Below are 26509 nucleotides of genomic sequence, written 5' to 3'. Positions count from 1 at the left end.
ATCCCACTCTGAGGCACTGAGATATAACATGAGCCTTAGGTTCCTCACCCAGACCTAGATCCTTGGCAGTTTGGGGTCAGAACTGCATGGCAGTCAGATACCTTGGCAGCCTGACTCTGTGTTGGCTACAGAGGTGAATCTGCAAAACATGTCCTCCTCCTAAGCATCCCTACTATTAGTACTTTCCACACAGCTAATACAGGATAACTTACATTATGTTAACATCAGTTCCAAATGTGATCTTTAAAGTAAAACCTTGGCTTCGGGGAGCACATTTTAGTTTTCATTTTTATTAGGTTGACAGAAAAATAATGGAGCAGGCAGTTGTGTTTCAAAACTCTGATATTAATCCTATTTACTTAATCATGGGTCTTTTGATCTGTCATATTTCAATCATATTTAAATTTTCATACTGAGAGTAAACATCAAAACAAAATGGAGCACAGCATCTAGTTAGTAATTGGATATTACACCCTCCAAAGTCAAAGTTCTGCATAAAATACACCAAAGAACCACAGAAGTTAGTTACAAAATAAATCTTATCAATCAGTTAGCAACGCCCCAATGGCAGCTCCCACTCAGACCTCAAGTCACTTGCAAGATGGAAGCAGCAGACAGTAAATGAAACAGCTTGGCTTTGAAAGCACCTCAGCTGGCAAAGCACTGAGCGCTGCAGACCCTGCGCTGAAATGCCTGTTGGAGGGATCCCAATGAACCACCTCAGACCAAGCTGCCTGCAGCTTTGGAATGTGTTAACTTGTGGAACAGCCAGAGTAAGTAGCAGTACTTAGCTTCTACCTCTAATTTGGAGGGAAAATCTTCACTAGTAAAAATTTTGAAGCCTATTCTTGGGTAAGGTCAAAGGTGAAAATTAAGTAATCACATTTAAATCAAAAGTTGTTGTTCATTAAGACTTTGCTTCAGTTAATAAATGTTCAACTATTTTTTTTCCTTAGTCCTATTCTACATTTTTCTCTTTTTTTCTTACTATGTTTTCTAGGTTTTTATTTTAAAATTCAGTCTCATGAAAACTTATGGATAAGGTATAAAAATGTTATTACATTTTACTGACACAATGTTATTTCTGAGGGCAATATTTCACATAAACGTCACAAAATTCATAAGCAGTATGAGAACTCATTTGAATAGTTTATTACATCCTTGATTTGGTATAAATAAAACTGATACATTTTACTGTTTTCATCCCTGTCATGCAATTCCAATATTCATTGCTGCAATAAATTAGGTCTTATAAACAATGAAACATCATAAAACAAATTCAAGAGATGCTGTAAATAGGGAACAAAAAGGAAATTATCTAGTGCAATCTTTTTGAGTGCAAACCCCTTGTAACATGTTGCAACCGGCCAGTTAATAATTGCTTTGTAAATTTGAAATGAAGCAGAGGGGATAAAACTAACAAACAAGTCATAAAGTACAATTGTTACTTGTTTGGAATGATTATGATTCCCCGGAGGGAAGAGGGGCACAAGAAAGCTGGTTAATGTTCAAGGATGGTTATCTCCAAGCTCAGGAGTGATGCATCATAATGAAGAGGAAGTCAGGCAAAAACGACAGGAGGCTCACACAAATGAACAAGATGTTCCTGGACGAACTCAAACACAAAAAGGAAGCCAACAGAGGGTGAATGCAAGAACAGGCAGCCTGGGAGGAATACAGAGAGATTGTCCAAGCAACCAGGGACCAGGTTAGGAAACCTAAAGCCTTGACAGAATTAAAACTGGACAGGGATGGCAAGGGCAACAGGAAAAGTACATCAGTGGTAAATGAAAGACTAGGGAAAATGTGGGCCCTCTCCAGAAGGAAACAGGAGACCTGGTTACACCAGAAATGAAGAAGGCTGAGGTAATTAATGACTTCTTTGTCTTGGTTTTCACCAACAAGTGTTCCAGCCACACAGCCCAGGTCGCACAAGGCAAAGGCAGGGACTGGGAAAATGAAGAACCACCGACTGTACGAGAAGATCAGGTTTGAGAACATCTAAGAAACCTGAAGGTGTGCAAGTCCATGGGACCTGATGGGATGCATCTGCTCATTCTGAGGGAACTGGCTGAGGAAGTGGCTAAGCCACTATCCATCATCGTATCTGAGAAGTCATGGCAGTCCATTGAAGTTCCCACTGACCGGAAAAATAACCCTCATTTTTAAAAAGATAAATAAGAAAGACACGGGGAACTAGAGCTCTCTTACTCTCACCTCAGGTCCTGGCAAGACCATGGAGAAGATCATCTTGGAAACTTTGCTAAGGCACATGGAAAATAGGGAGGTGAATGGTGACAGCTTCACTAAGAGCAAATCATGTCTGACAAATGTGGCGGCCTTCTAAGACAGGGTCTATTATTGCTACTGTCAACCATGTTCAAAATCTCGTAATAAAGAACTAGTTTTTATATTTCCTCCAGTGTAGCTCTTATACTTGTGCTGGAAAATTCCTATAATCCTTATGAGTAAATAATGTGTCACACAAAATATATGCTGAATATTTACAACAAATTTCAATATTACTCTCAACACCCACTGGTCTCTCTTGCTTATTCAGCCAGAACAGAATTTCTCAGGTTGTACAGAATATATAATGGATGTTAAAAATCCAGGTGCCACAAGGAAAGGGTGCCATCATCATTGTGTCATGCTAGAATGCAAGAGCTCTCTTCCAGAATGAAAAGGACATAAAAAGATAACTTTAAACAAGAACCCTGTTGCAGTTTGACAAAATCACAAACAATTGGAAATAGAGTTATCCAAAGGACAAAGACTGGCAAATTTTATAATTGGCCCTGTTACCATTTTTAGCTAATACACTCCCGAATTTTCAGGAACATATTACTTAATGATAAATTTTCTGTCAGTGTAATGGCTTGGAAGATCTTCACCATTAATGTGCAGCCAAAATGTCATTCCACAGTATGCTGCCACATTACAACATTGACCTAATTTGTCCCCCATATTGTATGTTCATCATAAAATCAGAAATCATGAAAAAAAGGTACTTTCTTGTCTCACAGGTATTTCAAAGAATTTTAAATAGTATTTTATTACTAGTGTTCCCAAACTAGAAGCATATTAAGGGGATGAAAAAGGAGATTTAGAAAGATAGATTTAACTTGTTTAAAACTTGTAGCTCATTTCTGGGCACTCACTTGGTGTCAATAAACTTTTTTATTTAAAACAAATATCCAGGTGTTTATTTTTAACAATCTTAAGTTACATAGCTTGTATTCTTAAAAAAATTTATTTGCTCCAAAAAATTTGAACATTTTATATACTCTACATCAATATTTCACTCATAATGTATTCTCCTTTTCCTCCACCATGAAGCCCACACCAAATAAAGCGTTAAAATTCTTCCAGGCAAATATGCACATGCCTCACATGAACATCTCTTACCTTGGTTTCATATGACTCATAACAAAAAGGCACTAATCAAATCCTTCCGTTATTATCAAGAGACACGAACAGTTATCGCCTTTCATTTTTTAATCACAAATAGAAACAAGCTGTCATCATATTCTTTTTAAGGAATATAAGTTCTGGACATTTTTAGAACACTAAGAACTCTCAGGTGATGCTAAGACCTCAGATGACAACTCATGTAACTCTAGTAGTACTTAATATCTAGTATACAAAGGCTTCAATTCTAGGACAAATTTAAGTATGAAAATATCATGAAGTAACTGTATAAATGTGGAAAATATATTTCAGAGAATTTGAGGAAAATCAATAGACAAAAAGATAAATATTTCAGAAAGTTATATACTTAGCATAAATCAAATTGAAAAGGTTCCCAGCTTTAGAGTATGTTTCTGTGCTCTCCTGGCTGATGGAGGAGATGCTAAACTGTGGTCTGAGTCATAAGTTGTCTGAACAGAAATGTCTTAGGAACGTTTTGGTCATGCTGTTTGCTCCACAAGAAATTCATTAACTTCATTAGCAAGATATTTAGATAAATTGTTACATGTATTAAAATGTTTTTACAGACTTAAATACTCAAAAATCTTGAAAGTGTACTCTCATACTAATGACTACTGACTGCCATCAGAAAAAAAAGTAATCTACTACTCCCTCCAGAAATCAAGTAAGGAAAACAAGAAACATTGACAAATGGAAATAATAAAACATCTAGAAAATATATTAGGGCATCAGCTGTGACAGTTAATGGCCTGTTTGGCAACTCCTTGAGAAATGAGAGAGAATAAAGGACGGAAGTTCAACAGAACTTTTCTTTTTCTTGATCTAAAGGTGCTTAAAAAAGTCACAAATTCAATGCAACAAAACCATAACCAGTCACAGAAAAATGTTACAAGTCACTTACAGGAACCAGGAATTTTTTTATTTCTTCCAAGGCATGACTCATACGAGAATACGCCTCCCCAGGCGGAGCAAAAACTTCAATTAATACGTGGAGCTCATCACTCAAGTGCGCGTATTTGGCTTCTCCACTTTTCCTTAGTTCTTCCTCCTACAAAAAAAGGGTAGGTTTGGTTTTTAGAACTGAAAATGTACTAATTTTGCAGTGATTTAAAATTTACAGAGAATATGACAGAAGGACATAATATAAGCTATCTTTTAAACCCTTCAAGAAATAAAAGCCTAGTACAAGCCACTTAAAGATTTAAAAATCAATTTTGAGCATTTGAATGATAAAACCAGCATAATTATCATCTACAACAGATTTTAATCAGCACAGTGAAAAAATGCTAAATACTCCAAAAGCAAGTAGCGACATATTAAATCCATAATTGAAAGCTGCATTCATCTATCTGAATCTCAGCTCTTAACAAAAAATAAAAAATAAAGATCCATTTAACCATTTTGGAACACTTTAACAAATGCGATGGTTTAGTAATGTCTTTAGGTTCTTTAATGCATTTCTGCAGCCTGTACATTTCAGTATCGCGAAAGGAAAATATGCCCTAGTACTTCTATTTGAGACACAGAATCACAGGATGGTTTGGGTGTGAAGGGACCTTAAAGACCAACTGGTTCCAGCCTCCCTGTCATGGACACTGACACCTTCCACTAGACCAGGCTGCTCAGGGCCCCATCCAACCTTGAATACTTCCAGGGATGGGGCATCGGTAACTTCTCTGAGAAATCTGTTCCAGTGTCTCACCATCCTGATAGTGAAGAACCTTTTCCTAATATCTAATCTAAACCTACTCTCAGTTTAAAGCCACTATTCCTTGTCCCTTCATAAATGCCCTTGTAAAAAGTCTCTCTCCAGCTTTCTTGTAGCCTCCTTCAGGTACCAGAATGCTGACCTAAGTTTATCCTGAGCCTTCTCCAGGCTGAACAACCCAAATTCTCTTCATAGCAGAGGCCTCCAGTACTGATCATCTTTGAGGTCCTCCTTTGGACTTACTCCAACAGGTCCATGTGCTTCTTATATTGGGGTCCCCAGAGGTGCACTCAGTACTCAGTGATGTCTGAGTTTCAGTTCCAGTTCTGATACAGAGTAGTTATGCAACCCAGTGTGCATCAGTTAAGATGGTGAATCACCTCACCTAGATTTATCTCAACCATCTTTGGGTCCCAGGGTCCCAGTTTTCCAGATATAAAACAAGCCTAATAATCCTACTTCATGTTAGAGTAATGTTCTGAAACATCAATCCACTTTCTTACACAAAGCTTTGAGACAGCAAATGCAAATTGCAATACACACGCATGGTAGTAACCACTTCATAAAAAGCAAAGATATAAAATAGTGATCATGTTAATGGCACTGGCTATGACAACATAATGAAACATTTATGCCATTACTACACAAGATAGCCATAAGTAATGCTAAAGATATGATGAGTTGAAATCTCAGTCTTCAAAAATATTTTGAGAAATGCAATTTAGAAGAAAATATGTACATATAGAAAACATAATCACAGAAAAAGAAGTAAAATAATTTACTTGAAATTGATGAAGTTACAGCTTTTTAGTACATACTAAAATAATAGTTTATGAACACTTAGCTAAAATATAAAAATTGTAACAACAGATTACAATTCTTACTGACTTAAGTCTATTTAATTCTCCATTAACTTCACTTAGTTTAGCCTTGACTACTTTACACCATTTCTTGACACCAAAAATATTTGCATGATGCTATGCTCCTAACAATAGGCATATAGTTCTTTTTATCCACTGTAGAAGATCCAGCACCAATGATTTTTTGATTTTTCACAGAATACACAAGGATAAAATTCCTTTAATGAATTTCTGCAGCTCTACATTTTAGCTCCAGAGTCCTAGACCTGACTCCAGGTTAAGTCAACATTTTGCAGATGATGATAAAATCATAACTCAATAAATGTGATCTATGATTTTATTTTTAAAAGTTGAAAATGGACATAATTTTTTTCAACTGAAACTTAAAAATTTAAGATAAGCAGCACAGATGGCAGAGTATTTTTATTTTTACAGTTAAAGTATTTTTGGCATTTTAGCTTATTATTGAAAAGTCCATAAGAACCATAGCATAATATAAAAGTCCATCATGATATGTTACAATACTTTTCAGTTTTCTGGGAAAAAATCCCCACACATTTGATTGCTGCTTTCCAAATAATATGACATAAAGTATTTCAAAAGAATTAAGTTTTAGTAGTTATAAAGCGACATCCTAGAAATTGCTGGATTTTTCTTTCATTGTTTTTTAAAATTCTGGGAAAAAAACCAAAACACCAGGAAGCCCCAAAAGCTGTCTTTCAGAGGAAGACTGCCAATAAACTTTGTAAAAATATATATTGGAACTTTTATCAAATGTAGAAAAAATAAAAAATAATGTTTGGCTCACTATTTTGATTAGGATTTTGCACAGCTAAGACATCAATAACACAATTTGATAACACAGACCTGTCTTACAGAAAGTTAGGTATATGCTTCTACAGTGGTAACAATAGGTATCATGTTTCTCTTTTATTTCCTCAAAAAACCCCAGGAATTCTTAAAATACATCATTTTATAACCTGCCTCCTTGGATCAGCACATGCTTTCTGTCACTATTTGGCAGTCATTTCTGTAGGAAACGACTGCTTCTATTTAGGATGAAAGTACTGCCCCTTCTCTAGCATTGCAGTTGGTTTTGCTTCCTGCTCGTTGTAGCCTTGTTGCACAAACTAAGTTCGCATTAGAAGCCACAGAGCCTTCCTGGAGCTCAGCTTTGGTTTAGTTTCCTAGGAGAGGAGTCCTATAAACTCTGCTCACTATAAGTAATGGGAATTGGGAACGATCAGGAGACTCTCCTCTAAACTGTGCTTCTGAGTTAAACTAAACCACTAACGAATAAACACCCCATGTAGCACTGGTAAGGACTGAGATGGGTTATGAGACTTTCTAGCACATGGTACATTAAGGCAGAATAGGTGAGATCATCATAAATCTATTTTATATGTGTTCTTTACAAGGCTATCTGAATGTTGATGGCCTTGCAAGGCCCTGACGGTCTCTAAGGCACCAGTGCAGGACTTTGGATGTTTCTCACATAATTTCGCTTTAACCACCTGTGAGGTCCAGGTATTCTCAGTGGTGCTGTCTGTAAGTTTTGTCAGATTCTCATAGCTTTTAATGTTCCATGATTCCCCACATCATGTCCAGCAGTTTTCTAGACTCTGTTCAGCTTGCACAGCCTTGGCCAGGGCTACCCAGCAGCCAAGTTGTTTGCCCACAGCCCAAGTACAGATATTATAACTGCTTAAGCCTACTCATGTAGACATGAACCAAATCACAGTGAAGGGTGACTTGTATTGAAAGACTGATGGATTCACTGTAGAGAACAACCCTGAAAACAATGAAAATGCAGTTAAGTCTTAGGCACTGGATCTTAAGGTAGAAAAAACAAACCTGGGACCTAATCAGTTCTGATTTATAAAATGAATGGAATAAATTTCCTGGGATTCTCTATCAGTGATGGCAATTGCTCTTAGTACTCACTCTCAGGTTAACAGTATGGTTCTTATTTAGTTCTTAGTGATGAAGTTTAACTTCACTACAGGTTGAGCACATCACCCTCCAGAGACAACTGCCCCTTCATCCTGATCCTCTTCCGCTTCCTTCTGCATGCCAATTCCCTTCATTTCTCAAGACTGAAAGAACCCAGCTCCACCCACATTATTTGCTTCAGGCTTCTTTCACCCTTACTTGCTGCCTTACAGCATGTCTGTCACATGGTGTTCAAGTCCATCCACCTGATGCATGGCTCCACAACCCACTCCCTCATAAGAGGTAACAGGTATTTTGAAATACCTGTTGTGTTTTATAATTTTCAGTTGCCCAAAGCAGGGAAAATGAATTATAAAACTCTAAAGCAGAAATATCAGGAGTACCAATGTCTGCAAAAGTGAAGCATGTAACTGATAAGAACATAAAGGCCAAGAAAAATGATGAATTATGTCTGGATCTGAAAGCAGCCTTACCACTTAAAAAAAAAAAGCATGTTGACAGAGAACTACTTTCTGTCTGGAATCCTGGCCAAAATGCTTGAATAAAAATACTGGAATAAAGCTGAAAGAAGAAATGGAGTTAGCATGGCAAACAAAGTTACACAGTCCAGATTGATGAATAAAATAACAATAAAATAACAAGATATCAAAGAATAATAGAAAAGAAACTTTTCTATCTGTGTAGATCTCAGAGATAAATTTCATCAATGCAATACACAGAACTTCCTATAATGTAACAAATACAGCTACGAAAAGAAACTGTGTACTTGAAGAACAATAAGAGAATTGCAGTGGATTTGCAATCTTGCAAGAAATTTGCAAAGAAAAGCATAGTGCAGAGACTAGACAAAGATGATAATCACAGTGCTGCTGCTACACAGGCATTATTCATAAGACCAATGGGCAGTGCTACAGAATAAAATTAATGAGGATGCAGTTTGACAAATGAAAACCTATTTATTTTTCATCTGGACACAAATGAAAAAATCAAGACATTGTCTGCCACACTGTAGTAAAAGTAACAGTGAACTACGGGATAACAAGTAAATCAGAACAGATATAACTTCTTGGTGGTACTGGTTTGGTTTTAAAAAAAACTTTCAAGTCCTAGGTCCCATCAGTGAAGGAACAGAGAACAAAAGAGAGGAAAAATTTGATAATGGATGAAGCATTGGAATGGTATTCAGCAGAGTAAAGAGTGAAGCTAAAAGACCTTAGCTGTTCCTTGACTTTTGTTTTTAAACCAGTTATTTTCACTCTAGGAAGAAATTAAAGATGGAGGTGGTGAGCACATGAGGAGAGCTCACAGAGCAGAGCAAAGAGCGTGCATGTACAATACCTGCAATAGCGGCAGAGACCCCACAATGATATACAGGCATGTAGAAAGAACACTGCTTACAAGAGAGGAAACTATTGAAGATACAGGTGACAACAATTATTTTTCTATATTTGCTGCATCATTAAAATTTTCATAGTTCCTTTGGTGAAATGAAGCAGAGAATTGTGTACATTCACTACTGCCTTAGGCAAACAGGCCCTTCAATTCGAGGGTGCTTTATTTCCTGGTATTTTTCATAATGAAATATGACAACATCTTAACAGCTAAGAGGTACTAAGCCATACCTAGATCACATTTTTGTTTAGATAGGTAAAAAGGAAAACAAAGACAAATCAGCAGAAGAATGTCATGAGAGTACAACCACTGAATAACTATTGAAAGAACCCTAAAACCAGGGGTGAAGGTTAAATGAAGAAAAAATATAAATTCTGTGAAAAAAAAATGTCTAGGAGAAAGGTTAACAAATTAAAGTGGTATGTGCCAAAATTGAGGCAACAGCTGGTGACCAGTGTGACCAACAACTCTTTGTATAAATTCCTTCCCAGAAAACTAAGAGCAGCTATGAGTTCACAAACCTACAAATGTTCCTACACTTGTACAAATCCAAGCAGAAGCTAAAACAGCACAGGTAAGAACCACCCAGGCATTAGACAACTACTGCTAGAACTAAACAAGCTGACGATATTCTATGAATACAACCAATGAATTGCAAGTCTGCAAAGCTAATGTAGGAAATAAAGATCGTCAAGAAATGCACAATTACCATACCAAAAGATGCTTCCTAGGACTAAGTTAATCTTAGAACTTATGATCACAACTAGGGACCACTGCAGTCAGGGTGCTTTCAGATTCAGGAAGAAGACTTTGCTTTAATTAATTACAGTAAAAATTTATTTATGAGAGGTTAATTAGCAACTTGTTGCAACCACAATTACAGTGTAGGTTGTTAGAACTCCTAACAAGATGTTACATTTCTACTATGGGCAAAAATCTACCATCTAAGAAATCATCTTTTTTTTTCTTAATCAAAGAATTATTAGTAGTCTTGTTCCACACTAACAATTGCAGCTCAAATTCCATGCAGGTAACATACACTTTGTAGTAACATAAACCTACTAGTGCCTGACCCTTTCCTTTATGTTATGCTTACCCTTCTACTGCCCTGGGGGTCCTAAGGTTAATGGCTTCAGCTGATGGGGGGGTGACATTCACATGAGTTGACATGAGTCGCCTGTGGCCTTTGCTGCAAGATGTATAATACCGATATACTGATAGTGATAATTTCTTCCTGTTCTCTCCAGGAAGCACTTGGGGATGTTTTTAGGTTTGTGAACAAGTTATTTACATTATTCTTTCTCCACTGTTTAGCAACTTCATTTCCCATCCAAATTCACTAGATATGGTAAGTTTTACATATGCTGAGTATGTTTTATTTGCTCTCTTTGTTACTGATGAAGTGATTTTACCCAGATCTCAAGGTTGCATTCCTTTTATAACCTGCCACTGACATTGATGCCAAGCTCCTGTTTACAGCCCTGGAGCATTTCTTATCACCCCATGCCTTTGCTTTCCAATCCTGCACTTCCATCCCACCCCTGTATTCCCCTGTGCTGCAGTTTTATTCTAGGGCCACAGCAACATCCTCCACACAGAATAATGACGCATTATCACCATTTATTACAGATATAGTACAAACCTAGGCAAAAGGTAAAGCAACATAGGCAAGAATCACTCAGCCATTAGACAACTGCTGTTAGAAGTCAGCAGGCTCACAGGGAGCTGGGGGCAGACCCCAGTCAGCCCAGAGCCAGGCTGGCAGGTCCCAGCTTTAGCACAAAGCCTGCAGCCTGCAACAAGTGATAGCACCACCATATTTACTGAGACACAGGGCTACCAGTGTCAGTAGAAAGACAACATAAGTAATTAATTGCCTTTGCTGACCAGGTCTGAAAAACACTCTTGGGATATAGAGATTTTTTTTTCAGCTACGAATGTCTAATTTTCAACCCAAATGCATACCTGGACTTGAGGCCTGCTGCTTCCAATGCACTCCCTAGTTCAACCAATGCTAGATTATACACTATCTCAGGGTATAAACACAACTCTTTGGGCTCCGCCACAGTGTAAGCTGTGATGGCAACAGCTACTGCTGAGGATGAGTCTCTGCACAAAGGGATCAAAACTAATGAGCACAAACAGTATTCCCAAACCATCCCTGTAGTAAGGGCTCCTCACTGTGATACAGGGTTTTGCTCAATTACAGGCAGGCTGCTGACAGCCAATGCCAAAACAACGCATTCAAAAGGATAAATACAGTTATTTAGTGATTTTAAAAAATGAAGTGTAGAGAGATATTATACTGACTGATGGCATTGTAAGAACTTTAAGAGCTTACTGTGTCAAAAATAAAGCAACAAGCCTGTGTCACAAGAAAAACGGATCATTGGAATAAAGGAGGCATAACTCTGTTTACATCGGTTGGAGGAAAACATACCTTCTTTTCCTGTGTTGTCATTCTTACTTTCCAGAAATTATTTTACTAGTTTTATTACATCACTTTAGCTCTATTTATTTAATTACGTTTAGAGCCAAGTTTTATAATTTTTAATCCGAGAGATTACAGAGAGAGAGAAGGTGAACAGTCACCTTAAAGTGATACAAATGTTACAGACACTAGAAAGCTCTGTTGATGCTTTAGGTAATTCAACAAGCTAGCTGATGACAGATTATCAGTCATCTTGAAAAGAAGGTTAATTGAATTTATGCTAAGAATTCCATAAACTGACCACATAACAATAATTCTTATTATTCAGGAAACATTCATCTGTGAAGTATAAAGCGTTCTCAAAAGCTGTGTTTAATAAAAACCAGTATTTTTAATTTGAAATATACAAAGGAGAAAATTTAAATTAAATATATGTATAATCTTTTTACTCCTTCTTTGTCATTAAGGTTTATTATTATTATATCATTCCTACAAGAACAGAGTTTTTTCTCCAAAGAATAAATAGAATACTTGTATCACAAGATTCAAAAGGGCATTCTGTCTTTATGAAAAGAAATGTTTTGCAGTTCTCCATATTCTGAATGGATTTTTTTCCTACAGGCTATTGAACTGAAGCATAAGTAAACTCTTGTTGTATAACTGTCAAGTACTTTAAAAAGACTTTGGTTTTAGTCACCTAAGGACTAAGGAAATAGTAGAAAGCTAAGGAAATAGTAGAAAGAATATTTCTACTACATAGAGAATATAGAGAAAATTCTGGAAGGAAAAATCCATGCCTAAGCTATTTTAAGCATAAGCAGAATTAAATTTGTATTTTGAAAGAGTCGATCAGAAGAGGTCTAATGTGTGCACTCACCTTTGACTATAAAGGAACCTGAAGGTTCCCTTTGGCAATTCATTTATTTGTATATTTAAAGCTAATTTCATGATGAAGGCTTCAAGTACCCACTTGAAGGTAAATACCTGCTTAACCATCCATTTCATGAAGGATGCTTCCCCAAATACCAGCCTAGAGAATAAATCCACTGATGCACGAAGGTATTACTTCAACACGAAGGTACTGCTGTTGTAGGTGCCTATGTAAAGAGACTTCCAAGACTTTCCCAATATAACTGTGTAACCTACTTGCTTAGCTTATAGCTGCAAAAGAACTTAAACACCCAGGATTTAGGCATGATTTTGATTCTAAACACCAGATTGTGGCCATCTGATTTCCTGTTCGGTTGCTTCCTATCCCTGAAATCTGTAGATACCAGAGCTGTCCACAGGAATACTCCTCAGACTGAAGTGTCTGGACAGCAATGCCACATGAGGGTGAAGGAGATCTGATAATTATTTCAAGCTTAAGGTTCTCTGGGATTCATAAAGTAGCAAGGAAGTAAGACAGATGTTCCAAATTCACTCCTATTGAATACAAAAGCAGCGCTGCTGCCCTTTTCCTTAATGAGGGAACAGTTGGAGAGCTCATCAAGTTACGCATTACAAAAGATAAGAAATAGGTGTTCATTTTAGAGAAGCTGCTAGATGAGTCCCACAAGAACCATTTGGGGACATGTTCTGCTAAACTATTCATAACCGATCCAGAAAATGAGCTGAACAGTAATAAAAATTCTCCAGTGATAAAGACCAGCTTTATCTGTGTGCACAGACTCTAGATGACGTTATTACAGGAGAAAGATCTTGAAGGCATTACATTAAGATCTACAGAAAGAACTTATTCAGTGTTCAATACCGATTAAACGGGCATTGCCTATTAGGTAATATTTAAGAAGGAAAAGAAATGAAACTGCAAAACCTGTACGAGACCGTTCTGGTGCCACAATTTAAATAAGTATAGAAACAAAACAGGTCAAGATGAAAAGGATGATTTCGAGTATGGAAGTATTTTCATATGAGAAGCTAAATACCAAAGTCTTACCAATCTTAATGTTTCTGCAGTTCAGAATGTCCTCAAACAACTAATTCTTGGAAAACTTCTCAATTTTCACTAGTTCTTAGGTTCTTACCCAAAGTTTTCAACCTTTTGCAGGAGTTTCAGACTGAGCCCACTCTTACATTCTTCTGTCACATTCAGGAACATGAACCCGGGGCATGATGTGTTGCATACATACAGAAAAAAACCCCAATGCAGATCCAATATATTTTTGTCCAATGACACTTGCAATTGCTTGCTGATGTGTTAGATGTATCTTTTATCACCTATTACATAGATGTGCATGCTTAAGGTGGTTATGTGTCAAATATGAAACTCACTTCTGATGTCAAAGATCCTGTTACTAATTAGCATTCAAATAAGCTCAAAGTAGTATTACAGATGCTTCTTTTAAAAAGCAAAGCAACACTTGAGCCACTCTGATTGCTCATTACAATCAGAGCTGAGACTGTGTAGAGGAGAGCGATTTACAGCCACTTTCAGCTGCAAATTCAGGAATCTTGCCTGCTGCAAGATGTGCTGAGAACCGCCTGCTGCCATCATCTCCTCACCTCACCTCCTGCGGTGGCAGCCTCCCCCACCCCTTCCACGCAGCAGGACTTTTTGAAGGATAATGTTGTGTCTCTGACCAACCCTTTCCAGTCCAACCTGCAAGCCCAAGGTTTAAAAGTTCAAACTGATGATCTCATTTAACTCCTCATTGCTTTTTCTACTGAGTCTCCACCATTGAGCAGGTTACCATGTTAACGATCTGCACCCTGAAACACAGTGGAACCCGTGACAGGAAAGGTCCTTCCCTAATCAGTTGACATGAGGGAAGGGACTTCTCCCTGAGTGACATATAACAGGATAACAGGTATGGTATGGCTTTCAGCAGTTCAAAGACCTCTCTGATAAACTGTATTATAAAGTTCATTTTCCTGGCTGATAGTCAATAATTACTTCCTAAAGGCTTTCCTTTGATTAACCACAACATTGCAAACAAAAGCAGTAAATGGATTTGAGTATCCTACCACAAATTTAGAAGAAACCACTATTTTCTTATATCCCCTTGATTCTCATGCAGCGATGTGAAAACCGCATCAGTAGAGGGAAGCCACAATGGCAGAGACAAACTGAACTCTGGGGAACAGAGGAGGAAAAGGAAGTTCATAAATAATTGGCAAACACTGTATCTCTGACGGAATTTACTCAGATGAAAATGTCTCAATACCTGAACTGACTTATAAAACACACTAACTTCTGATAGTATTGCAAATAACAGACAAATAACTGAAATATCAACCAGTGTGTCACTGTTTTGCACAAACATATCCTTTTTCTGAGCCAGAATTTTAATGTCTTGCAAATGACACATTCCTTCTCACATGTGACAGTCACACGTGACTTTGCAGGTTTCACTTTTTCTTCTTTTGCATGATGACAAAGAACATACACACACTTTTCAATGGCAAAATTGCTTATCTCTCTACTATCTAGAAAATCTAACTATTCACATTTAGACAAATAAATATTTATGAGATTTCAAGTTCTTGGATGATTTCTCATAAACATGGCAGAAAAAGTTAACAGATGAGTATGCTATAGCAATATTACATATATCATAAAATCATAGAATGAATCATAAAATGGCCTGGGTTGGAAAGGACCTTAAAGATCACCTAGTTCCAAACACACTGCCATGGGCAGGGATACCTTCCTCTAGACCAGATTCCTCAGAGCCCTATCCAACCTGGCCTTGAACATTTCCAGCAGGGCATCCACAACTTCTCTGGGCAGACTGTTCCAGTGCCTCACCACTCTCACAGTAAAGAACGTTTTCCTAATATCTAACCTAAACCTACTCTCAGTTTGGATCCATTCGCTCCATGCTCTTGTAAAAAGTCCCTCTCCAGCTTTCTTGTACGCTTCCTTCAGATATCGAAAGGTCACAATTAGGTCACCCCTAAGCCTTCTCTTTTCTAGGCTGAACGATCCCAATTCTCTCAGCCTTTGCTCATAGGAGAGGTGCTCCATCTCTCTAATCACCTTGGTGGCCTCCTCTGGACTCCTCCAACAGGCTGATGTCCTTCCTGTGCTGGGGACCAATCATGACTTTATGTCTGACAGATTTACTGAATGCAAATAAAATAGCTTGCAAATAGATTCTCAGTCATCTCAGCTATGATGGGGATCTGCTATGCAAAGATGGAAAAACACATTTTCTAGTCTTCTCATAATGGAAATCAGTAAGGATATTAGTCCATTATAAGCTGTAAATGAGTTTGACTAAAAAACCTGATTTTTTTAATGAGTAGTGATTATAGCAATTCTAACAGCAATTTACTAGAAGGCTCATTTTCATGGAATGTGCAGAGTACTCAGACCATGTACAATTTGGGTAACAGCAGCTCCTTGGCTGTGTAGTCAGGACCTGACCTGAACTCTGTATCATGAGAGAATAATTTAAGAAGCTACCACTCATAAAGGAAAAGTAAAGGAAGTCAAAATGAATTCTGTCAAATTTGTTTATCTTGAGATAACTTGGCTGGGGGCAATGATGGTAGCTTTTAGCTGGGCTAACTTAGCCTATGACTTCAACAGAAACTCCAGTGTTCTTCACTGCAAATTTTTAGAATACATTATCTACCTAAGAAAAACAAAGATACATTCTCACTGGAATGCAGACTGACTCCTTTGGCATGGTACATGCAAATCCTAGTACCACAAAGAAAGTAGTCTGAAGGATGTCAAGGGCTTTCCTCTGGGAAGTCCAACATTCAGAATTTCATGCTGTTCTTTGTAGTGCCCCAAAGAAAACACCAGGTATCTATTCACTTCAGAGGAGCTTACTCCTGGATGAAGAGTCACTGGTACTAAACTGGCTAGGCCAAGATGTCAGTGCCCAAGTGCAGCCTGGGCATTCCCTCTAGAAGCTCACAGCGTGCTGCTCCTGCTTCTCTACCCGGAACTTCCCATCTCCCATAAGCATCCAAACCAGAATGGAATATCCTCAACACACCAAACAAACATCTAACTGCAAGAGTAAAAAAAAAAATTAAAATTCAGTTTAAAACAGATAACTGTACTCCAGAAAAGGTTAAGTACCTGCAATCTTCAAAGAGTCAGCTAATTTTACTGCACTAAAAATTAATATTCATTTTGCACTTAAGTTTTATCATCCAGATCATCCTTGGCAATTTAAAGAACTCCTCCAACCCCCTTTATGTGCTCAGATTTATGGAAGAAGAAATAACCTTGTGCACAGGCTCTGAATATTGCAAAATTTTCATTACATGGTAGCCATGTCTCAGATAATCACAAAATATGCAGATTACATTAATCAATTATAGGCAATTCTGATTAATGTCACCATCAATTTACAATAAAATTTCCTTCTATTAAAAGCTTTTTTTCTAGGAAACATTGTAACCTGCCTCTGGCTGAAAATGAAGCATTTTATTTGTTTTACAGTTCTTTAGTGCTTTAGCACCTGTGGTCTCCCTTGTTGCTCATTTTCAATACCAGTACAAATGAATGTAAACTAAAATTGAACAACAGCCCTGTTTATGGCAGACTTTCTCCACAGCTTTGAGACAAAAGATGAGGATATTTTTACTGTTGTCTGAACATTCTCAAATGCTCTGGCTCATACCAAATAGTGAAAAAACCCTACATTTCTTATTCTGTCTCTCCTTCCCTCCTAAATTGAAAAAAGGGAAAAATAAAAAATATTTCCTAAATCTGGAATATGTACACCACAGAAACTGAGCAAAGCTTCAACTCCTAGCAGACCTAGCTCCTTGTGTTCCATTTTCCATCTGAATATTGGGTTTTTTGAGTCAAAGTGTGCAAAGACCAAACTACTCAAGTTCTTTGAGGACATCAGGCTGTATTTGACCCCAGGTCTTTGCTGATGTGCTGGGTCTGAGACAAAGGTCTCAGTTTGAAAAGATAGTTATAGGACAGCTGAACAATTATATGTGTTCCTTAAGCAGGATTCATTTACCTTGACTTAGGAATCCAGAAGCCAGATATTTAAGCCTCAACTAGTCACATCGAGCTCTCAATGGAAAGAAACAGGCACTTTCACAGGGTGACTCATCTCAAGCTGAGGCTGGTGTTCAAGATTATTTGGGAGTTTAGGTGAATAAGTCAGTTTAAGGATCTAAGCATGTTTTTGGATCTGCCCAAATCTTGTTAATAAAGAAGAAATCAAAATACAATTGGTTAACTATGAAAATGTTACCAAAAACCCCAGCAAAAACCTACGATTGGATTATTTTATAAAAATTATTAGTATGAAGGAAAAAATACAAAGTACCAGAGCCATGTTAGACAAGTTTAAAGACTGCTGGCAACATTTTGGAAACTGGCTGAAGGATCACAAACACCATTTTAACTATTCAGGAAAAGATAACACATCCAGCAGGATTCTGAAACATTGTAAATATCAATTTTCTCCTTCAAACACATATTTCTCCTCCAAACACCTGTTTTCATTGGGCATGCTGGATGAAAATTGCAGTATTTTACAACTGACCTAGATGTTATGCTGCTGGTGACACGGAGAGCAAAGAAAGAGCTGAAAACATAAGCAAATGCTAGCTGAAATGTTACTATTACCAGCTTCATGCCTATTTTTTTCTGCTGCACAGTGTAATTCTTATTTCACTCTGAAATAAGTCGGTGATTGCAAAAGCAACACTGGCCAACAGATTCTGGTATGATTTAAGAGGGATGATACATCTAATTATGAGAAACTCCATTTGTTATATTTTCATTTAACGTAAGTTACAGAGGAATTTGACAATGATGGAGTTCACAAGCAGAAAAGCCACATGGTGCTCAGGCTCCAGGGACCTATGGGAACTCTGCTGCACCACAGCAGCTGATTAATTAACCCTCTCTCAGCTGTTGTTTACCAATTATATCCTTTTGCCACCAATAAATCTGACATGCAAGTACAGGTTCTGCCCCTCTGCAGTCGGAACAGTGGCACCATGGCCATCACGTTATATTACTGAACACACCTGAGATGCAGGGAGCAGTCTGGGAAAAGTGCTTGAGATGCCTCTCTGGTAACATGAGCGTGACACATTTCCATTAACAGTGCTCCTCTTCCCCTGGCCATGATGGGGACTCTTGATCCCTTGGCTCACTTGCCTCCCCCATCTTCTGGTGTCCCTCCCTTGGTCCTTGCGACCTGTTCCTGTGGGTGCAGTGCCCTCTCCAGCACCAGACTGCCCACACATTTCCTTGGCACGTCCTTCCTTCATTCTCACAGAGAGCCCCCTACCTGCTGGGGAATTACATGTAAAGTGGCTAACAGGAAGGAAAGATGTTTGCCTGCCTGCCCACCCCTTTTTTTTTTTTTAAATTAAATTTTGCTATTTCTCAGTACCTCTCTGAGTCCCGTTCTGTCAGAGGGTTCTATGCTAGAAATGTTCAGTGGCAAAAAAATCATCTTGTGAATCATTCCTTGCTGCTGCTGTTTTGGCAGACTGCATTAACCAGTGCTTGCCTCAGCCCACGTTGTCTGCCTTTGCCTGGCCCTGCTGCCAGCAGCACACAGGCAGCAGGTTGGCAAGCATACAGGGAGACAGGCACAAGGGCAATGGAGCATCTCTCCCTGGGGCACAGGGTCCCTAAGAGTCCACCAACTGCAAACCCTCTAATCCACTCGCGTGTTAGTTTTCAATCTTTCTGCCACTGTCTCCTCAGACACAAGGGAGGGTGACAAATGAGATGAACCATCATGTTTGCAATAGAGACAGGAGATCTGATTCTTCTGTGTCTGTGGAAATGCATATTGGCAACTGTAGTGTCCTGCTGTGCAGGAAGAGAAATTAAATGCCACTTTCAGGTGAAAAATATGCAAAATAAATGTAATCCACATATAGTGCAGCAATGATCCGGACTGTCTAAAAACAACTTCAAACTGTTGGCAGAATTAAAGTCCCAAACCTGTTGTTTTTGTGCTTAGTTCTGTGCTTTGGAATTGCTCTTCTTTCATGCCTACTGTGAGAATATATTTGAGTAACTGTTGCTAACGTCTCCTATCACATAGGATGGTACAGTCTCTGGACAATGAGTAGGAAACAGAGGTTACCAAACTGAGGGCCCACAAATTTCCTTTGCAAAGAAAGCAGAAAAGCTGGCTTTTCAGATTACATAAGCATTGATAGGAACGCAGCAATGTATTTACAGGTTTACCTGTAAAGTTCAGAGTACTTTTCCCTACATCAGCACATGTGATTGAAATACTTATAACTTTGAGGAGGTCCTGTCAGCTTTCCTCTTGCTTAGCTTATGAAGCTGTATTGGTAACAACAGCACATAAAGATCTAAGAGGTTAATAAACTGTGACAATATATGTTTTCTGAAATTAATGTAGAGTCAGATAATATTATTGCGATTACTACACAATATTTTGCATGCTAGTGTATAACACGTTTCTAGGGGAAAAAACCCACTCAGTCCAACACCAGATCAACAGCTAGAGCTCCCTGAGATTCCCTAAGATCCCAAGGAAGCCTTTGGAGTATGTGTTGAAGTGATGTATTGGTTAAGCTTTAAGTTTTATTTTAATTTGTGAACACAGGAATTAGGTAGGTGTATTGCTATGAAGTGCCATGCATTAATCTTAACTTCGAGGGATTTTCTTTTGCTTTATAATTCCCCCCTTATAACACACTACTATGAAATGCACTGTTAAAAAACCTAAAAGCATGATTTTGAGCACCTATTACCAGAGTACAAAGGGTCAGTATAGAAACAATGTCCAAGATGAAATAAATCATCACATTTGCCAGTACATGAGGCCTGTGACTGCTGAATAGTTTTGTAATCAGTGGTTTTGTAATCAATCCATGCCATATCTTTTCAGCCAGCCACCCAGTGTTTCTATCACTTTCTGAATCTAAGCACAGCATGCAAGTGTTTTAATTCAGACTTAGTCTTCTGCAGTGAAAAATCAAAGCATTCTGGTTTCACATTTGAAAATCTGCATCCTTTAAGTTTGTAATAGCTTTTGGTCCACATTAGGATTGACAAATGGTTTAAGCACAGCAGTCTCTTTTAGTGTCCCCAATATAGCTCATTACAGTGCTCATCTAAACAGTGTGAGTTTTTTCCTGCCTATTTTCAGTAGACTGCTTTGTATTTTATTTCTCTTATTTCCATTCATTTTATTCTACCCAGATGGGTCAAACATATTTGCAAACATACTCTTTGGGGAATCTTTTCAGTTGCTTCCCAAGTGTGTTCGTAAAGAAACAGGTGACTTGGAAACAGAATCCTTCTGTTCTCTGCTCACTGAAATTGAGCTTTCATTTTCATGAGAAAAAGAGTTAGAGCTCTAGAGGGCAAGGGTATGTAAAATGCAGTAATGAAGGCAAGAAATAATATTTTTTCTTTTTTGGTATGTTGTTTACTTAGGTCTGTATAGGCTAACTGAAGGTTTTAAGATCACAGTGCTGATTTTCTGCTCCTAGTGGATTAGAAAAGGGATGTGACTGTGCTCTGTATAATGGATAATGGTGGTTTTAAACCACAGCACCAGATTTCTCATATCTTTTTTTTGTTTTTTGAGGAGCTACTTCCCTGTTGCTTGATCTGAGAATTAACTCTGTTCTGCTCTGGTTTGTGAGAAATTGAACACCATAAGACATTGATCAGGTGCACCCATCAGGTTGTGTGGAGCTGTTTTGCTGTGCAGGCTGCTTCGTGTCCCCAGAAGCACCAGGGCAGAGCCTCTGTGGCAGCCTTGGGGAGAGACCTGGAGACCAAAGCACTGACAGACATCAGTATACTGCCACTAAACTTGGGAGAACAGCTACAACAGTTGTTCACCAAAATGCAGTCTGTGCCAGATACAGCTGACTAACAAGATGTTAAAACCAGCAGGCATACAAGACTCCTGAATGGAAAAATGAAACAATCCAGTGTGGTATTTTTCCTGCAAGCCAGAAGAGAATGTAGGACCCATTTGGCTATACCTATGGGTCTGTTTGCCTCCCAACAAAAGGAAAACAGAGGCAAGAGACACAGGAGTCATGAAAATTTTCACAGGAGGAAGTAAAGAAAAACATCCTGTTTGGAGGTTGATCTTTAAAGGAAAGCTTGGGTTTCTGAACAAGAAAACTGCCTGTTTGCTAGTTCATATTCTGTTTAGGTAAAGAGCATGTGGCACACATTATCTGTGAACAAATTGAAAAAATGATACTTGTTTCACCCCTAAAAGAAGTAGAAAGGGTATTACCCAACCAAGGATCATGAGTAACAAGTTCTACAAGTACTAGGAGAGTATGCATTGTTGGTGCAAGGCTAGGCATCAAAAGATGAATTTAAGAAACAGCAATGGAATATTGAAAAAGAGTTACGGTCTGACTTCAAAAACATGACTTTAAAAAGTTTAAAATTATTTAAAGAATTATTTTCTATTTGAATATGCTTTCTTCTCCTTGTAGTCTAACATAATTCCACTGAATATGATGACATGGGTCTTCATAAATCTGTAACTATGAGTGACAGCTATACTCATACATTTGTCTTTGTGCTTTTCATCTGAAAAATCATGTTATAAGCTCATATGTCAATATTGTTGTCATTACTTGAAAATGAAAGGCAAGGAAGGATACAATGAGCTATGTTGAATGCCAAAGGTCTCAAATAACAGACTGGGCTGCACCAGCTGGTTTCTGAAGGCACCTGAAATAACTAGGATAAACAGAAACTTCTTTTCAGAGTGACCAGAAGGCACAACTCATCCACCCAGCAATCACCTTTTCACTTGGCTAGGGAGAACATGTTTAAATGGTGTGCTCTGCCCACAGTCTGACATGAACTCAGATACATCAGCTGAAAGCCAGGTACTGCATAGCTGCAACAAGCACAGCAGAGACCCCATGCTAATTCTGCCTGCTGGAAAGAGGACGCATTATGTCACCCTTAGCACAGCACTGATATTTTCCATTCACAGTTCAATTCTACTAATGGAGCAGAGATGGCATCCTGCTTTTAGAAAAAACAAACAAACAAACAAAAAATCCACAGCCACAATTAGTCTTGCTTTCTCCTATTCTGTGTCTCTCATGGCACAATTAGAGCATCCCTTCTTTCAGAGTGACTCAAAACAAGCAGAAAAAGCCCTTTTCCTCCTTACTTTGCAAGGCTCCTCAAGCGTGTCCTTCTTCCAGTATATGGGTACATGACTTTTCTAAAAAGCACAACTGCAAGTTTGTCCATCAAAGTCAAATCCCATCCATACTTCCCATCTCTTTTCATTCAGAGATGTATTGATTCCTCCGAAGATAATGCAGCTTCTAAATCTCAGCTGGACAGAAGTATCAGTTGTGAAACCCAACATCTAACATAAATTCACATATAAATTCAGATATTTCAGTGTGCCCACTGTCGCCTTCTGCTTGGCTTTAGGCACAGTAGTATGACCCATCCATTACTACACTGAGAACAGAAAAATACAGATACATTAGGTTATCTTCATTTTCCTCTGGAGGCCCGTCCTGCCTTCTCCATAAATTATACATAAATCTCCTGAATTAGGGGCACTCAATCCCCCTTCTGCGACTGGCTGAAACTACTTTTCAAAAAATACACCATGATACGTTCCTTAAAAGCACAGACTCTGAAAATAGACTTATACTGTCATTACCAATTTAGCCCATCTGGAGAAGAGACTGAGATTAAGGAGAGAGAGGAAAGTGGCTTCATTAGAACCATCCAGACAATTGGCAATGGATACACCATGGCTGAGGACTGGATATGAATTAGTAAAAGCATTTAAGATAGTGAATAATAAAAGAGTTACATTTCAGGTTCTACCAGAGCTTGAAATGCTTTTATTTTGAATATGCCACTTGTGCTAAAGGTTTAATTAAATGAAAAGAAAATTTCTAAACCAAAAAGATCTAAATACAGAGGCATCAGAGAGAAATCACAAAGGCCAAAAGCAAAATGTGCTATATCCTCTGCATTATTCACCAACACAGCAGCTGGAGGGCTCTGGATCACAGTGCTTAATGTATTAATTTCTTCCCAGCCAGTCCCTGAAAGCATCTGCATACACTATTTCAGGACTAAAAGGACTTATGCAATGCTTCACTAGGCTTACATAGATAAAATCAGTACACTTTTTTTCTCACCCAAATCCCTCTTTTCATAGACATTGCATCTCTGAAAGCATATCTGCAAAATTAACACAACAGTAAAGCTGCAAGTGGCCTCAGAAAATATAAATGTCAAAAAAGATACACAATATTTTACTCGATACATTGCATTAATAAATTCATAGCTTAGAAATACTGGAACTCCCAACATTATGCATTATTAAATGTAATATTTTGTATTTAATTCTGAATTCCTATCTATTGTTGTGTTCTATGTAAATTCTACTGCATTGAAAAATAAATATATTTATTTAGATTATCTTTTGCAATTTTTCTGGCAGAAGCACTGTCATTTACTTATATCCTTGGAAAATGTTGAGTGTGTAAATGTTGGTATAATCTGGCTTTATGTTTCAAAGCCAAGCAATAAATGAAATGAGTTGTTCATTGGCCTCTTTATAATGAATTTTGTTTGTTGCAGAGTGAGACATATTGATCAAAAATCTTTCATTGAAAATAGCTACTGCAGCCAACGCAGCATGGATGAGTTTAGGATTCAAGCTGGAATAGGTACAAAGACAAACGACTAGGATGTTTGGAAGTACTGAGAGTATCTTTCAGGAGGTGAAATTCAAATAGATTGAGCTTATTGCTTCGCAAAAGCCAAGGGACATGTGCGCTCTCTCTAAAACAAGAAGAAGAAAAAAATAAGGAAAAAAAAAGAAAAAAGAAAAATGAAACTAAAGGACTATATTTCTAACTACAAGAGTCTATTTTTGTCTGGAGACAGCCTTCAGATACCAGTAATGGGAGCAAAACTCGCACAATGAGTTTAATCAGGTCATTAAAATGGCCATGTAATATGATTACAGACAGAGCAGGAGCAGCAAGTCCCCCTCTAGAGCAGAGAAGTGTGATCTGACACAGAGTTGTTATGCTCAGTCCTAACTTCATCCTTCTTTGGTTAGTACTTCAGCATTAAATGTATCCTGAAGCTTCACTGATTTCTTTGAATGTTTACAATCTCTGTTGCCTACCAGGACCGTCAGTCAGTGTTTGGAGCTTCAGGTTAATGTATGAGATAGCTGCTGTATACTTTTTTTTAGAAGCAGTGCATTGCCAGAATGCTGGTAAGTAACTTGATTATTGTTACTGACATCTGAACTGCTTCAATATGAAATATTTTTGTTAGGAAGAAAATACAGGCCAGACATACTGATTTGCTTTGCATTTTTCCAAAATATTTGTATTTTTATTTCCTCTTCTATTTGTATTTTGGACAAAACACAAGAAAAAAAATATATATGCACATATATATAAATTTCTTTTTACTGTGCAATCTCCTATCACTTTGAAGAAAAGAGCAAAATGGATGGTACTGCAGCAATAAGATTAAGACACGCAATTGACTAAAATGGAGAATGAGAAACTCCAGTAAACCTTATGACTGATGCATGTGATTTTTAAATTTGTTAAAATCAAATTCCCTCAGAGTACTTCTTTAAAGTATACTTAACATGTACACACAGATACAAATGTGTAGTCAGTTTGTACTGTTCACTACAGGACAACCAAGTGCCTGTCTGGGTTTCCTTGGTCACCCTCTTCTGTAACGGAATCCTTCCTGCCTGTGAGCTTTCCTGGGCCAGCTTCTCAGTGATGCCAAACACAATGCCTACTGTTTGAGCCTGTGCAGAACAACCTCGTGTTGCACATCCAGAATAAAACTAATGTCACCGTTAGGGCTTGACACTGCTCAGCTCATGGCCAGCATGTGCCTGAGCAGCACGGCCCACCCTGTGCCAGTGCACAGTTGTTTGCTCTGTTTACCCCGGTCAGTGACCACAGGTGGGCTGTGATTTAAAGCAAACCATCGGGCATGCTCTGTGCAGCTTATTCTCACATCTCACCCTCAATAAATCTGAAAAGCCTAAGTGTAGAACATAAAGTGGATGTTACAACTCAGAATATTCTGTGATTCTAACCTAATAGATATTTCAACAGATTACACACATGGTGATTTCATGGCTAGGCTTTGCGAATGAAGATTTGGGGAGGGCTCTACCCATGTTTGTGCAAGTGTGCTGGTGGCTAATAAGGCCAATATGAGATAGGCACGTCTGGTTGCAAAAGGCAGAAAGACTCCTTAGGTGGTAAATTCTGCAAGACACGATTCTTTCTGCGTTGTCTTTTCTCCTTGACAGTGATCCTACGTGCGTTCTCAAAAGCATCAGCAGCGTTATAGATGGTGTGTCTCCAGGCCTCCCGGTTGGAGGCCAGAGTAGACCAGTTATGGTGATCAATATGGCCAAGGCTGAGATGTTGTTTCAGGGAGTCCTTGTATCTTCTCTTCGGGGCTCCTCTCTTGCAGCAGCCGGTGGCAAGTTCACCATAGAGCAGGATCTTAGGAAGGCGGTGGTCCTTCATCCTTGAGACGTGTCCTGCCCAGTGCAGCTGTGTTCTCAGCAACATGGCCTCAATGCTTGTGACTGCTGCTTGTTCTAGAACAGACATACTGGTCACATAATCTGACCAGTGGATGTTTAGGATTGTACGGAGGCAGCGTTGATGGAAGCTTTCTAAGAGACGCAGGTGGTGGCGGTAGATGACCCATGATTCGGAACCATATAAAAGAGTAGACAGCACAATGGCTCTGTAAACACTGATCTT

At 38.3% G+C, this 26509-nt stretch overlaps 1 protein-coding gene across 27 annotated transcripts in view; it reads right to left on the bottom strand.

Annotated features, from left to right (window-relative positions):
- Window positions 1-26509, bottom strand: part of KHDRBS2 (KH RNA binding domain containing, signal transduction associated 2) — a 366714-nt gene that overhangs the window by 191878 nt on the left and 148327 nt on the right. For all 27 annotated transcript variants that reach the window (XR_001877975.1, XR_001877992.1, XR_001877982.1 and 24 more), the window contains one exon: window positions 4334-4480. Coding sequence is in view for 2 of the 27 variants with exons in the window: in XM_017834828.1 (XP_017690317.1) it covers window positions 4334-4480 (147 nt within the window). In the remaining 25 variants the exon portion in view is untranslated. The remainder of the gene's footprint in view (window positions 1-4333; window positions 4481-26509) is intronic.

The sequence above is a fragment of the Lepidothrix coronata genome, unplaced genomic scaffold (assembly GCF_001604755.1).
Source record: "Lepidothrix coronata isolate B3197 unplaced genomic scaffold, Lepidothrix_coronata-1.0 Scaffold241, whole genome shotgun sequence".
NCBI classification, from domain to species: domain Eukaryota; kingdom Metazoa; phylum Chordata; class Aves; order Passeriformes; family Pipridae; genus Lepidothrix; species Lepidothrix coronata.
This window is presented reverse-complemented; position numbering and strand designations above follow the sequence as displayed.